General features: G+C 42.2%; 1 protein-coding gene across 4 annotated transcripts in view; it reads left to right on the top strand.

The window, feature by feature from the left end:
* MYO1B (myosin IB) overlaps positions 1-16,476 on the top strand; it is a 193,449-nt gene that overhangs the window by 99,069 nt on the left and 77,904 nt on the right. For all 4 annotated transcript variants that reach the window (XM_054043748.1, XM_054043750.1, XM_054043751.1 and 1 more), the window contains exons 6-7: positions 1,661-1,707; positions 7,337-7,400. In XM_054043748.1, the coding sequence (XP_053899723.1) occupies positions 1,661-1,707; positions 7,337-7,400 (111 nt within the window). The remainder of the gene's footprint in view (positions 1-1,660; positions 1,708-7,336; positions 7,401-16,476) is intronic.

The following is a 16,476-nucleotide window of genomic DNA, read 5'->3' as shown; positions in this document are numbered from 1 at the left end:
AGTGACCAAACAGCCTTCATAAAGCCAAGTATTTATTTAAAAGAAAAAGATTTTAGACAGGGTGGATTTGATTTAAATCACTAGTCAGGAAGACTCGATTTAATCATGGATTTCTATATAAAAGTGCATTCTTGTTGGTTGTTATAACCTTAATACATATTCTTCACAACTCAGAGACAGATGTAGGTTTCATTTTTAGAAGGTACACACCATACATTTTTTAAGTGATTTATTTTGAAACCTTTTCAGTTTAGTTTTACAGCTATATCAGAAGATGAATGATTGTTTGGTTATTTCATTTACCAAAGGTAATTGAAACATAGTTCACCTCCCAATGGCTTCATAAATATCTCCAATTCAACAGGTTAATCATTAATATTTGGAGGATTTTCTTGCCATGCTGTATTAGGAGGAGAACATCACCAGACAGACATTTAAATTGTTTTATTTAACTAAAACAGCAACGTTATGTATTCTGGATATTTTTCTTTAACAGATAAACATAATATTTTAACAAAACAAGCAACACGTCTCATGATGTTGTTTCATTTAGGCAACCAGGCCTTTCATTTCTTTGTTGCACTGTTTGCATTTTGCACGCATGCTTGTCTTGTCCGCATGTAGAGAACTTCATTAAAATATTCCCAAACTGGGTCTCTTTTACGGCCTGCTGCCATTATAAGTTTTCCCTTCTAGTGAGAGAACGGTCTGGTAGATCTCAAATCAATGAAGGCTACACTCAGAAAGACCTCAAGACTTCTGGAATATGCTGCTCAAATGGTTTCACTTTTGTTTCTACTGCCTGTCCCAGACTACTTCTCCTTGTCCAGATCTATTCTGCCCCCAACAATCTTCTATTCATTGAACTTTTTGAAACTTTGCACTGCTAATGTAAATTAACATGAGAAACAATGAATTTAGGAGAAAACTGTCTCAAACACTTTATAATGGAACATTTGTCTTTAGTTCTGTGCATGGTTATAAATGAATCTCGTGTGTAGCACTGTATTTAATTATATGGTTGTTAAAAAGGTGACTTATTGCACTGTATAAAGTTTTTTTTTTAAACAATTCTGTCACTTTTAACCCTGGCCTTTGAGAGCAACAAACTTTGTCTTTTGGCTCCAGTTCTTTGACCCAGAATAGTCTCTCCATGCAAATTTGTTAAAGCTGAGAAATGTATATTTTTCCACTCAGTGTCAACTTTACTTGAGTACTGAAAATATAGATATATATTTTGTGACAAGTAGCTCAAAGCCTTCTGCAATGAGCATGAGCACTGTATTTCATAATAGCGAAGGGCATACTCCCATTTGACAAACACAGCTTTACAGAATGAAATCTAATTCCTTAACTTGCCCTACAGTTTATTTTGAGTTCATGTTGCATGCATGATGTAAGCTGGTAGTTGCCAGGCATAGTTCAAAACCACGTTGAACGTAATGTTGGGAACGTTTTTTTCTTCACTTCCATCTTAACTGATTTTCATAAACCCATCTTCAGCAACTGATAATGATGTCTCAAACACAGGACTGTGCTTTGTTTTCCATAAGGCATCAATTTGTTTATTTTTGTTTTTGCATAACATACAGTCATGACTTGTTTTTAGTATTTAAATGTTTTTGCCATGTTTCATTTATTTTTTCTTCTTTCCTACCAGCTTTTGGAAATGCCAAAACCGTAAGAAATGACAACTCTTCTAGATTTGTGAGTATATGTACAAGGCACAGAAGATCATACATATAGTGTAAAGGAAATAATTCCTATCGAAGTTTAGAGCGTGATAGATTTTTATGTAGTTACAGAAGCCTGGGCAGTATCGTGCGTGTCTGGAGCAGATGTTCTCATAGGCATTATTGCTCATCTGCAGTATATTTTTTTTAAAATCTGTCTTAATTAAGAAAACATTTAAGTGGACTGTGTCAACTTGTTCCAACCCAAATTTTGTCATGTCTTGAAATTCTTAGCATCTATTGGTATTTTCTTAAACTATGTCATCAGACCTTCTCCTTAACACGGGACATAGAATTTCTCTGAGCCAATGTAGATCCTTCCCTTACTGCTTCACAGCAAGCATTTAAAACTTACTCCAGCACTAGCTGGTTCTCCAGAATGCAGCGGTTTGTAGCTGTGGAGGTTAATCCCTATTCCGAGGAGGAAATGAGTCCATCAGTCACTTCCCAGATTTTCTCAGGCATTTGTAGCATGTGAGTAACACATGTGGCACTGTCTAGCTTACTTTTAGAATCAAGCTGTACGCTAGGAGGCAAAGGGCCACTTTAAAATCCCACCTGACTGGTGGGTACGTACTTGGGCAGCTAGCCCGAGTGGCTCCCTGTGCTGCCATGGCCACACTGCCATTTTTAGCACACTAGCTTAATCAGAGTTACTGCGTGTCTTTCTACCTGTACTGGGAAGCACCCTTCTAGCTGCTGTGTAAATATAACCAGACATCCAAAAAACATCCTTTTTATCAGGGATAGGAGGCCTCATCCCAACACTGTAGGTTTCTGTAAACTCAACCTGCCCCGTGGAGAATGGCACTTAGCTCTCATGCTCCCTAATTACCTGCATGCATGCAGGAGAGTCATTTCATTCTAGAGCTAGGCTAACTCTTGCTTGGTTAGTGGTTTTGAGCAGAAGCAGAGGGTTCACTTGGATAAGGGATCTTTCTCCACCTGCACCTTTCACCTCTGGAACTGTTTAAATATACTGAGTATTAAAAGACCAGCATTTCTTCTGAATACTTTAAACTACCCCACACCCACCATAGGACTTGCACAGCCGAGGAAACTGAGATACTTTCTGTTAGATCAGACCTGTAAACAGCAATGACTCTTTTTCAGAGTTGTTGTTATTCCCGTTATATAATTGATCTTCCTAGTGAGTAGATGAAAAGACAGTTAGATTATGTAGAAAGAGATGTATAGTAGTCATATTGATGACAATGTGAGTAATTATAATTAGCTCTACAATTATTTTTGCATAAACAGTGTAGGTTTTTAATGTGTTAATTTAAAGATTCCATGTTTTTCGTATCTTACTGCTTTATTCAGTAGGAGACAAAAAATGGGATGGGGAGATATGGAAAAGATGAGTTTGATACTGAACTGTGGCACAACAAAGGATTGTTTAAAGACTTTTTGTTCTTGTATCTATAAGTGGAAATCGTTCGTCCATCCAGACTCCTTCCAAAGTAAATGGAAGGTTCACCCCTGTATGTAGGGAGGAACTTGGTTCTCTTGCCTGCTTATGTTCCTAAAGACGAAATCAGGTTCTATTCCTTTGTTTGCCCAAGGCAAATAATATTAATGAATGATTAAAAGATTTTTTTAAAATCATCTTCAGCATTAAGGGAGGGCAAGTATACTTTTGCAAGCATTGGTAAGTTTTCATGACATTTTTACAAGGCTGAACTTGAATTCCAAAAGGAGAGAGGGTGTTGGACCACCTTTCTTTTTCATCTTACATTAAAAGCTTTTCTTGTAAGAAATTAATGACCCTGTCGTTTGAAAGGAAAACATTTTTGTCATAGCACTACTTATGAAACCAGCCACATTGCTCTGTGATGTACAGTATTTAATGTTTCATTTCACCCAATAGAAACTTTCACCTCTCCCTTCTGAATAATTGCTTAATTCATGATTAGTTGTGATCCCTGTTCTAAAAATGCATTTAGTCTCCTCGTAAGAGTTTTCATTGCTTTCTGACTTTAACATAAAATTAGACTGAAAACCAAAATACGCAAGAGAGAGCTAAATTTGAGAGTTGCCACTTATCTGGCTGGACGAAACATAATTATACCTCAGCTAGATTTGATGCTATTCCCGACACAGTTGGCTGCCTAAATGGTCATGTGACAAGGAGCATTGTGCTACTTAGCAAGTTAATCACTGCATGATATCATCTCCCCTCTTTCCTTTTTTTTAACTCTGCATCTTTAATTCAGATTTATTTTGCAGGCATGAAGTTTCTATATGTGTTTACTCTTCAGTTTTGCTACGAACACCATGTTAGCTATTCTGGTTTTCTGTTAGTGGATTTGTACTCTGCAAGTTAATACCTTGTTAAGGAAAGATTTCAGCAAAAAATCAAATGTGAAACTGTATAGGAACTGGCAATAAATATAATTGCTACTAATAAGTTGGAACTAAATGTTTGGAGACCCAAAAGACTGGCCACCCGTCCCCAAATTTCTCTTAAGGGCTGAAAGTAGAAAGCGACAAAATTGGGTATGTGTACACAGCAGTGTAAGCCCAGGATTCAAACTCAGCCTAATCCCTCTTCCCTCTACACACAAAAGCATGCTAACCAAGGGCTTGGACCCAGGGTGCCAGGACGCAGCATTCCAGCCCTGTTGTTTTGCATTGTAGACACAACCCCACTGAACTAGTGCTCTGGGTGTCTGCTGAAAGTATCCCACAATTCCATGGGCCTACTTTGAATATGGGTTCAAATGCATTGGAATATCTTTATTGCTTTAAATTGGGCCCCAAAGTTGATTAGGATGGTACATTCATACTGTGGTCCTCCACCTGAATAGAACTTAGGGATGCAGTCTGACTGGAGAGCTGCTTTTGTCAGGGGAAGGCCTTCACAACCCCTTCCCCCCCCCCCCCCCAAATTCTTGCTCAGTAGCTGGTGAGAGATTCTTATGCTGCTTCCACGCAGCTGAGTCTGCTCTGACTGCTCCTCTGATTGACCCTGTTTGTTTTTCTGAATTGGACAGAATAGAGTGTTTTCATCGCAGGCACTGTAGGCTCTAGAGTGTCGTAAGATGTTCCAGGAGTGAGGCAAGGTCCAAGGTTTAGGGGATATTGGAGTATTTGGGGTGGGAAGGCAAGGTGCCTGAAAGGTGGTGTGGAGAACAAAACAAGGAGTAATAAAAGTGGGTGAAACCAGGAAGGTGGAGGGGAAGAAGAAACGGCAAGGAGATAGGAAGTGTGGACGGTTGAATTTGGGAGATCAGGAATATGAAGGGGGGAGAGAGTACAACCAGTTGTCTTTCTCTCGTCAGACCTTGCTTTTAAATCCAGAGCTAAAATAATCTTTGGGGAGCATACTCCTGGCCCAGTAATTGGAAAACTGGAATTGTGGTAATTCTCTGATTTTAATTACTTAAAAAACTTCATGTAATTTTGAAAAAAGCCCGAATTTACCAGTTCCAAATTAATTTTTCAAACAAGAAAATACAAGTACTTTCCTGTGTTGTCTGTGACACGGCTGCCAACATTGCGAAAAAAATTACTTGTTACTGTTTAGCTAGACACTTAATTAGGGTTACCATATTCTGTGCCTCCAAATGGAGGACACTCCACGGCCCCCAGCCCCGCCCATACCCCGCCCCAACCCCGCCCCCTCCCCAAAGTCTCCGCCCCCTCCCCTGCTTCCCGCGAACATTTGATTCGCGGGAAGCCTGAAGCAGGTAAGGGGGGTGTGGGGGGGAGGAGGCGCGGCCCAGGCTGGCCCCCCGGCGGCTCCAGCCTGGGTCGGCTCGGGCCCTGGGGTGCCGGCCCCGGCCGACCACCCCCGGCCCGCCCAGCACTGCCGGCCCCCGGCGGCCCGGCGCACCCCCGGGCTCCCCGCGGGCCCGGCTGACCGGCTCCCCGCGGGCCCGGCTGACCGGCTCCCCGCGGGCCTGGCTCCCCGCCGGCCCGGCTCCCAGCCCGGACCCCGGCCCGGCACCGCGCTCCCGGCTCCCCGTCCGGCCCCGCGCCCGGCACTGCGCCCCTAGTTCCCGGCCCGGCACCATGCCACCGGCCCCGCACCACCGGCCCCGGCCGAGCACCACCCAGCCCTCCCGATTTTCCCGGACATGCCCGGCTTTTGGGGATTTCCCCCCGGACGGGGATTTGAGCCCCCAAAAGCCGGACATGTCCGGGAAAATCCGGACGTATGGTAACCCTAACTTAATAAGCCAATCCTGACAAATTTCACCCTGTAAATTAGAATGCATCTTTAAAGCAATGCTTAAGGAGTGTAATATGATACTCAATTTTATGTGGCTCTGTGATGGAAAAAGTCGTCCTAAGTAAAATGAGTGGAAATGTGTAAACACAAGACCTTCCTTTTCAACTCATTGGCTCCATTAAGTAAGCACTGGGGGGGGGGAGGTGAAACAGAATAATCCATTATATGGGAATGTATTTGGAGTTTGTTTGAATTATTGCCAAAATGCATTATCCTTGAACTGTTTGCCCGTGAGCTGTACTGTCGTTGACTTCATAAACAATAAGGGTCCGTTGCTTGCTGTTGAAAGTAACTGTTACTAAATTGAACACCTGTCACATAAATTAAAATAACGCACAGAATGAAATGATCTTCTGTGATGTGGAAAAGTCAAACAGAAGTCAAGGAAAGGGACTACACTTGTACTGCTGAAAGTTAAATTGAGTCTGTGGTAACAGGCTGCTCAAATCTTTGCCCCAAACATCTGAGTGACGAGGCAGACAATTTAGTGGAAAAAGGCTGTAGCTTTATTAAGGCAAGAGATTCATATAACACATCAGCAACTACAGCCTATCCTACCCCTCAGTAATCCCAAATGAATGTAATACCCTGAGTGCTCTCATCCACACTCCTGGAAGAACCCACACCCAGAATGAGTTCTGTTCTTAACAGTATAATTAATCCTGAACAGCCAAAAAACAGGTTCCTGAATTCCCCAGCCTACTCGGTCTGGTAATGCCTAAAAGGTAGCAAGTATTATTTTCTTATACTATGTCTACACTGTTCCGCAGGTGTGAACTGCAGAGTGCACCAAAGAATTGCAGTCTTAACTGCCCAGCGTGTATGCTGCTGGAGAAAACTGAAAGGAACCTTGTTCATGTTAACATAGTCTCATTTGAAAGAGGATTATGTTAATGCAAACTAGGTACCTTTTAGTCATGCCACCAGTGTCCACATAACAACACGTCTGTGCACTCTGCAGTTCATACCCCAATAGTCCCGTCAGTTTCCTAGGATCCATTAAGTATCCATTTTGGAGACAGTAATCTCACTGCAACCAAGATTGCATAACAATCTTGGGTCTTAAAAACAATCGCAATTATTTCTACAAACTTAAAAAATACAAAGCCAATTAACTTGCGTTAGAAAACCACACCCTCTATAGATTATAGCCTATTACCATAAAAATCTCCAATTGGGATAATAAAATTATCTTAGAAGCTATTACATCAACTTATGTACTATTTGTTATAACTTAAATACACACACCACAAAGAAGCAACTGAATTTCTCTGTAGTACATTAAAATGACCACGCAACTTTAAAAAGGTCTGGAATGGTTTTCCTTAGATTTGTCTAACATTCTTAAAATCCATTGTTTCCACAGGGAAAGTATATGGATATTGAGTTTGACTTCAAAGGTGATCCACTCGGTGGAGTTATAAGTAACTGTGAGTATTACATTTGGTACTGGCTTAAAACATTTCACAGGCACTTTATTCAAAATGTGCAGTAAAAAGAGGGGAGATGAGTTATGAGGAGGTAGTGTTTATTTTTAATTAGAACTCAGTATTTGTTACGTGATAAAGAGGTGGAAAATTCCAGTTACTTTTTCTTTGGTACTGAATTGTGTATAAAACAAAGTAAAAATGCATTTGAAAATATGGACCAGGACTAATTAAAAGTATTGCTTAACGGGTCGATAAGACAGGTTTATGGGGCCATATATTGCCCATCCTTGAAGCTGTTATCTGAGAGGGAGCTTGGTGTAGTGATCAAATTCCAGGTATGTCATTTTCTTATCAGACTAACACTCCAATGTTGAGAAATTGTTAAAAAATACATGAAAAGTAAGAAGTCATTAGTTTGTGATGACAACATTAAGGGAGCGGTACAAAAGTACCCTTTTGGTATAGACTGTAAAAAGGGGACAGGGCAAATTTGATTTCTTTTGCAGATCACCTTTTAAGGCTGTGCTTGGAAGAGTTTATTACGAACAATGGAATATGAAACTCAAACCAATAGCTATTTAAAATGTGGTTACCCATTAACTTTGAAATTTTGCAACTAAAGAAATTTGAGGCCAACAGATGCTATGTTTGTTTAATGTTGCACTCACCAAAAAATAAATACAGACAACACAATTTTTATCATTCAGACTTTGTGTATTGTTTTTCATCTAATATTCAAAATATTTTGTATCCAAAACATAAATTTCTCGAATACAGTATGTGAACTTTCATCTGTTTTGTCTATAAAATGCCAAACTAATTATCCTGATAAAAATATTATATCTTTCCAAAAGGAGGCCAATACAGTAGTTCTGTAATTCTTTGTTTCCCTTTTCACCTATAAAGCAACCTCTGAAGGGTGTAGTTTTTAAGCCCTTGTGCTCTGGGTTCATGTCATGCCAAAATATTTCCTATGTGAATGTTGCAGATAGAGCGATGGAAGTTCTGGCTTATCTTTTGAAGAAGTAGAAACTAATTGAATCTAGGCGAACAGAGTGATTATGTCAAGGCTTCAACTCATTGCTTGAAAAATTCTGAACTATACGAATACGTAATGCTATAAATCTCAGTGGGGAGGAGGGCCTCACCAACCCTGTTTTTATGCTGTTACATGCTCTATAAAATGGATTATATTGCAGCTTATATTGCCATTAAATATTATTGCTTTCATAATGACTTCAGAAGGAAGATCTTTGACTAAGTAGTTTTCTTAGGGAATCCAACACCTGGGAAGCACAGAATATTTCATGCTTGTCGGCATTTAATCATTCTTCTTTGATAATCCCTTTACTATAGGACCATATCTTACAATGATCTCCCTTGTGGCCCCCTTCAATGGGGCAACATGGGTGCAAGGAGCTTCTCCCAGGGGACCAGAAAGTATAATTAGCACAGTGATTCATGTAGGTCCCATCTATCTTCTGTTGAAGAGAGAGACTTCCATCGACTTCAGTGGGAACTGATCAGACCTAAAATGTCTTGTGTACCATATGTGGGAGTAAAAGCCTTCAAGCAAATTTTGTAAAATGGAAGCAACTGAAACACCTGCTGAGCTAGTCAGGTCTGGTCTGTTTCCAAATTGATGACAGCTTATATTTGATAATTATAAATTATATATCTGTATTGAAGTGTCTAACAACACTTTTTCATGCATTTGGTACCTTACTACATGAATGCTGACATGAAAAAGAAATGGTTAGTGGAAAAGTTAATTGTGATTAATAGGATTTATCAGATCTCTAGGCATGTGTGTTGAAACTGACTGTGAACAGCTGCTTAGGGCTTATCTACGTTACAAAATTAAGTCGACTTTATCGAATTTGACCTCGAGCCTCCAAATTAAGTCAATTGTGCATGGCCACACCATGCTCATTGTCTCAATGGAGTGCGTCCTCACTAGCAGTCCCTGCATCAATGCACAAAGCAGTGCATTGTAGGTAGCTATCCCAAAGTGCAACTTGCAGCAGTGTGTTTTGGGAAGTTTATGCAATGCCTCATGGGACCAAAACATTGTTGCAGGGGAGAATGGGAACATTGCGTCGCCATCCCATGATACATTGTGCTCCCTTCCTCATATCAACGGCAAACACCCCAGTGATTTTCACACCTTAAAATCGCTGCGCGTACACCATAACCCCAGAAGCATGGAGCTGCTCAGTTGTGCACTCTTGCTGTGAGCATCTCAAACACTTCGCACCTTCTCCTGCAGTATTTCCAGAGCCGAAGTAGGGCCCGCCGCACAGAACATAGCGATGTCCTGCAAGCAGCCCTGCTGCAAGCCATTGAAAAAAAAATTCACAGTTGCTGCTGGCAGTCACAGAGCAGCTGCACTCTGTTGAGTGCCATTTCTGGTCCTGTGAAACAACCACTGACTGGCGGGACCACATCATTTTGCAGGTATGGCATGACGAGCAGGGGCTGCAGAACTTTCGACTGCAGAAGGCCACCTTCCAGGAACTTTGTGCAGAGCTTTCCCCTGCTCTGAAGTTCAGCAACACAAAAATGAGAGCTGCTCTGGCAGTGGAGAAGTGGGTTGTGATCGCTGTTTGGAAGCTTGCAATGCCAGACAGTTACTGGTCAGGGGGGAATCAATTTGGAGTAGGTAAATCAACCATGGGAGCTGCTGTGCTCCAAGTGAGCGGGGCCAATAATCGACTTCTGATTCGAAGGGCAGTGAGTCTGGGAAATGTGCAAAACATAGTGGATGGTTTTGCTGTGATGGGGTTCCCTAATTGCGGTGGGGCAATAGATGACACGCATATTCCCATCTTGGCACCAGACCACCTTGCCAAAGAGTACATAAACTGAAAGGGATACTTTTCAATGGTGGTGCAAGCCCTGGTGGATCACAGGGAGCGTTTCACCGACATCAGCGTAGGATGGTTGGGAAAGGTTCATGATGCGCGCATGTTTAAGAATTTGGGTCTGTTCAAAAAGCTGCAATCTGGGACTTGCTTTCCAGACCACAAAATGAAAATGTTCGACATTGAGATGCCTGTAGTTATCCTGGGGGATCCAGCCTACCCCTTGCTCCCATGGCTCGTGAAGCCATACACCGGCCATCTGGACAGAAGTAAGGAACGGTTCAAATATAGGCTCAGCAAGTGCACAATTGTGGCTGAATGTGCCTTTGGTCATTTGAAACGGTGCTGGAGAAGTCTACTTACAAGGTTGGACCTTAGTGAGGAGAACATCCCCATGGTTATAGCTGTCTGCTGTGTTCTCCATAATATCTGTGGGGAAAAAGGGGGGGAAATTTTCCACAGGGGTGGACAGATGAGACAGATCACATGGCAGCCATTTTTGAGCAGCCAGACACCAGCGCAATAAGAAGAGCACAGCAAGGGGCGCTGCGTATCCACGAGGCTTTGAAAAGCTGTTTCAGTAGTGTGTCACAGTAATGTGAGCTGCTTGTCTGCATTGTGCTTTCCCAAACCTTCAGCCAGCTAGTATCACTGTCCCTGTAAAGCCAGCCCCCTGCCCAAGCTCACTGCTTCTACTCAATAAAGAACATTTATTTCTCGAATCCATTTACTTCATTTGAAAGTAAAGAGGGAGAACAGAAAGAAAAGATAATCTTGGGGAAAAGGGGTTGTAAAGTTGGAACAGGAGAAACATTTTCAGTGGTGTAACATAACACATTCCAGACCATCAAAGGTCTATGAATGGGCGCCTTCTGTTCCTTGTACCCTACCCCTGAGTTAAGTGAAAATGATAATGGACTTTTTGCCCATGCCTCATGGAACGCTTGGGGGAGGGTGATTCTGTGCCAGGCGATGCTGGCTGGCTGTCCACCAGGGTCTGCAGAGGGACTCTACCCGCCTGCTTCTGTTCCTGCAGTTCAACCCAGACGCCTCAACATGTCCGCTTGGTCCCTCGTAATCCGAAGCATCTCATCCTGCGCCACATGCCGTCATTCATTGGAAGCTTTCCTGCTCTCCATGTCCATATCTAACTTCTCGGACAGTGAAATCCTCCACGCTCCTAGCTCTGTCAGCTGTCGCCGAGGCGTTCATTATCTCGGTGAACATGCCCTCCCATGTTCTCTTTCTCCTCCTCCTAATCAGCGAAAGTCTGCTTTCAGGCGTTGATGACATGCCGAAGGACATATTTCCAGCTGTCTGTCATGGGAAAAAATAAAGGAGCCATTGTACATGAATAAAATGTTTCCATAATAAGGCCGTTTTCATAAAAAAACCCAACCCTTATTACACTAGGTGCAAGCCATAAGATAATTAGAATCTGTAACTGTTCACTGTGCTGTTTTGCTGCTCCAGCCATGGTGAGTATGCCCTCCCCCTCCCCCCGCCCGGGTCATGGGTGACCACACTTTTAAGTTTATGGCAGGCTCATGTCGGGAGCAGAGGTAGCTAGTCAAACAATGGCCATTCCCCATAGCACCATGGGAAGCTGTTTACGAACGGGGCAGGAGGGAATGTTTTCACTTCCAAATTGCGGAATCTCTCATGTGGGTTGCCAGTCCACTTTAAACTACTTGCTGACCCATGCCGAGCACAGCAAAGGTACATTAGCGGCCATGTAGTTTAGCGATCCGGAATGTGGTGAGTGTGGGGTGGGTCTACATGCCCTTTTTTCCATGTAAGAGCACTTTTAATGAGAACTTCCCCCGTTTTCCGTAGGCAACCCTATGTGATATCAGTCTCCTGAGGGTAACAGGTGGAAAGGAAGGAGATGCTGCAAGCGTCTGGGGATAGAGCCGGTCCTTATGCTGCTATGCTGTGTACCGCAATGATGCCAGCAGAATTAATTCAGGAGTTGCGTTGGAAAGTGTCCTACCATGGTGAAAGAAAAAAGAATGCCCTACCCAGAAACCTTCTGCAAAGGATTGCAGTGTACCTCCATGAAAGTTTCCTAGAGATATTCATGGAGGATTCCCGGGCTATCCGAGTCCACATAAACAGTCTTTACCGGGGGCCACCCTCTGCGTAGTTGGAGCGGCCTCTTGGAAGCAGAGAACTACAGCACCTCACTTTTTCTTCACAGTAAACGTGCAATACCACCGAATGAGTGTGCCCACTAAAGTTTAACTGGACTTTGATTGTAACTGTATACTAACCAGAGGTGCCTTCCCTGGCATCACGGTCAGCCACCGTGATGTCCTGCGACCCACAGGGCTCCAGGGTTCAAAATATTTCCTGGCTCTTGGAGAGAATGGATCTACCGCTCGCTTGTCTCCCATTCTCCTTCTCCTCCTTTTCTTCATTCACCATATTGTCCTCCTTGTTGTCCCTAGACTCTCACACCTGTGAGATATCCAAGTTGCTTGTGGGGGTGCTGGTAGGGTCACCCCTGAAAATTACATGCAGTTCGTTCAGCACCAGAATTACTGTTGGCCTCCCTTGCCTTCTGGTGTGCTTGGCGAAGTTCTTTCATTTTCACACGGCACTGCTGGGTGTCCCTCGTGTAGCCCTTCTCCCCCATTCCACGAGCAATCTTTTGCATAGATGTCAGCGTTTCTTCTTCTGGATCGGCGCTCTGCCCGCACAGACTCTTCTCCCCACACAACGATGAGATCCACCACCTCTTGTGCAGACCGGGCTGGAGCGCGTTTGGGGGGTATAGTCTCCATGATCAGCTGTGCTCAAGCTGGCACACTCCCAATGCTGATCAAACAGGAAATGGGAAATCAAAAGTTCCTGGGGCTTTAGCAGGGAAGGGGCTGTTTCCTGTGTACCTGGCTGCAGTGCAGTGGAGTTGAGAATGATCTTCAGATGAGCATTATGGGACACCACCTGGAGGCCAATTAAGTCAAATTACACAACGCTGCGTCTGCACTACCTTGCAGTCAACCCATGAAAATCAAACTAAGTGCTACGCCTCTCGCAGAGGTGGATTTCAGACGTCGACATCAGAGGTGACTTAGGTCGGCGTAAAGGACCCAGTAGCGTAGACACATACATTAACAGGTTGACTTAAGGCGGCCTTCTTCGACCTAACTTTTTAGTGTAGACCAGTTCTTAGACTATAGAACAGAAAGTGTTTCCAGTTTATGTAGGCCATATATCTTCTTGCTTGATCACAAGCCAAATGTTGTAGAGCCAGGTGAGTGACCAGGAAGATAGGGAAACTCTAAGGAGGCTGTGGTGTGATTTAGTGGCATTCTTTTCCCAGTGACTACACACCACTAATGTCCCAACATGGTGCACAGGTTGTGCTGGAATGCCTCATCTTTTGGGTGAGAAGTAGATGAGGTCCTAATTGTAACAGTAAGCACTGTTGGTGCAGTTCTATGGCCTGCAATGTGCAGGAGGTCAGACTAGATGATCATGATGATCCCTTCTGACCTTTGAGCCTGTGATATTGACCACTGCATGAGACAGGTATAACTGTCTGTATCTTCTGCATGTGACCTATTATGTTGGAATGGGGTCAGCAAGCGCTCATTGCAGCTTAAAAAGCAGTAGGAGTTTGACGGGCAGGGAGAAAAGGGCTTGTGTCTCTCTTAAGCTTCCCCTCACTGTCTTTGGGTTTTGGGGGAGGAAGGAAAGTTACCTGAATCAAAGGGTGACTAGAAGAGGCTGGCTCAGGTGGGGACGGGCTGGGTGGGACCCCAGCGGCTCTGGGTGCGCTGGGCTGGGCTGGGCTGGACCCGCCTGTCGGAGCGTCCTTAGTTAACGGTTAACCGGTTAAACGATATTATTTTAATCGTTTAAATAGTTAACTTTTTTAACCGATATTTACATCCCTAGGCTCTACCACCATTCGTAGTACTTGTTCACTAATCTGTATCCGGGAAATTAAAGTTTCCCATAATCCCTCAATTCCCAGTAGTATTTATGTCATTAAAAATATTAAAGAAGTTTCTGTCCGTATCCATATTGTTTCTTGGTGGTCTGTAGCAGACCCCAAGTGCTGTCCCAGTGGAGCCTCTGTTGCCTTTCTTCCCCAAAGTGATCTTTATCCAAACAAATTCCGTTTTATGCATTCCTTCTCTTAAATTTCTCTGCAGTCTACCTTGTCATCAATATACAATGCTACTCCACCACCTTTACCTTTATTTCTGACCTTCCTGAACAGCATGTACCCTTCAATACCTGAATTCCAGTCATGACTACTGTTCCACCATGTTTTCATTATCACTATAATATCTGGTTTTACTTCCTACTCCAGTAGTTCTAGTTTCTCTATTTTGTTACCCAGGCTCCTTGCATTGGATTACAGACATCTTAGTTGTTTCTGCTTGGCTTCAACCAGATTCCTTGCCCAACTAGGAACAGTGTCACCTACCTGACTGTTACTATCAGTGGTTATGGTGCTGTCTTTCCTCATGTTGTCCGTTCTCCTACCCTCTTTTGTTCCTTTCTCTATTCCTGCATCCTCTTTAACTTGATTTTCCTCTTGCTCAGTATTAGAATCAGATGTGGAGATTACATGTGCATCTCTCAAAAGTCTTCCCCAAAATCCTAGTTTAAGGCTTTTTTAATCAGTTGTGCCAACCTCCATCCCAGAAGTATATTTTTGTCCCTACTCAGATGGAATCCATCCCATGAGAACAGGCCTCTCTCCATGAATGCTTCCCGGTGGCCAACCCTACCCAAAGTCCTCCTGGTAGCACCTTTGCTGTCCTTCTCTAGGGACAGGTAGAATCCCACTGAAGATCTATGTGAGCCTTCATTACTTTAAGCATCTTCCCCAGCCTTCTGTAGTCTTTCTTGAGGCATTCCAGCGAGAATCTAGCAGTATAATTTATTCCCATGTGAAAGGAAAACGATGTGCATTTAGATGGTCGGTCTTTTCATGGAACAAACCAAAGCTGTCACTTTTTTTTGTTTATTTCTCAATGTAAAGCATGCCAAAAAAAATTCTGTATTTAAAGGGTTCATAAGGTAGACTACTGTAATTTCTTAGGAACAGGTATAGTCATTTTTAAAATTACTAACTTATACGCCGTTTTCCTGGTGCAAAAATTGTACATTGAAATTGGACACATTTTGCACTTGTAATTGCATACTCAACTTTTAAATCCATGCCCTAATTGTGTCCTACCCTAAAATAGTTTACTCAAGTGTGAATTTTTAAGATTTATAATGTATTATAATATATAATCCTGAGATGGTAGCTACAGTTTTGGCAGTAATCTTTCTGATGAGTCACAGAAATTCTTCATATGCTTTGTTGTCCATTTAAAAAAAAATCAGCTTAGAGTTAAAGGCTGGAGGTATTAAAAAGTTTATATATTCCTGTATTAGATAACTGTAAAACATCTCAGGTACTAAGTAACAAATATTTCTGCCTGATTTAAAAAAGAGAGTAGTAGAGGGAATCACCTGCTGTATGCCTTCACACTTCTTAACATGACGGTGGTCTTTTCTAACAGACCCAAAACAGTATCCTAATCTCACCCTAATTTAATGATAAATTAGTAAATAACTATGAACCTAGATACAGTAGATGTAGTAATGCCTGGTTTAGAAAAGAATTTTAATCAACAAGGACTTACAATCCAAATGACAGCTTATGACTATAATTAAGAATAACATCTATGTTTTCACCTCCTTCAGAAACAATATGAAAGAAACTTATGACCTTTTAGATTAGCAAAGCAACTAATTTATGCTAGTGTAAACACTTAATTTTTGCCTTTTAAAAGGTATACGTAAGTGTGTATTCAGTGAAAAATCAACGGTAAGAGCAAAGAACTCTGGTTATATATTATGATCGTTGTTGTTGACTTTCCATTGGCCAAGGCAATGTTACTAGGATTTCTTATAACTAGACATTTTAAAAAAATTCTTGTTTTAAAAATCTGAAGTTTTTCTAACTCCATTGTTAGAGATGGGTTTTTGTTTTGTTTATTTCTACAGTTGCTTTTTGATGATAGTAAATATGTAGTGTTAAGACTTTTCTAAACTAGGAAGAAGGCTTGAAATTCTGTTAGCAAATTTTTGTTTTAAATGACAAACACCACTTTACTATCTAGTGTAAACAGGCTTTAGCTCCTTTTGAAAATGTGTATTAGTTGTGACTCACTGTAGATACTCCCAATAAGTCTGAT

The sequence above is a fragment of the Malaclemys terrapin genome, chromosome 11 (genome assembly GCF_027887155.1).
Source record: "Malaclemys terrapin pileata isolate rMalTer1 chromosome 11, rMalTer1.hap1, whole genome shotgun sequence".
Lineage (NCBI taxonomy): Eukaryota > Metazoa > Chordata > Testudines > Emydidae > Malaclemys > Malaclemys terrapin.
Note: the sequence above shows the minus strand (reverse complement) of the source record. Positions and strands in the feature narration are given on the sequence as shown.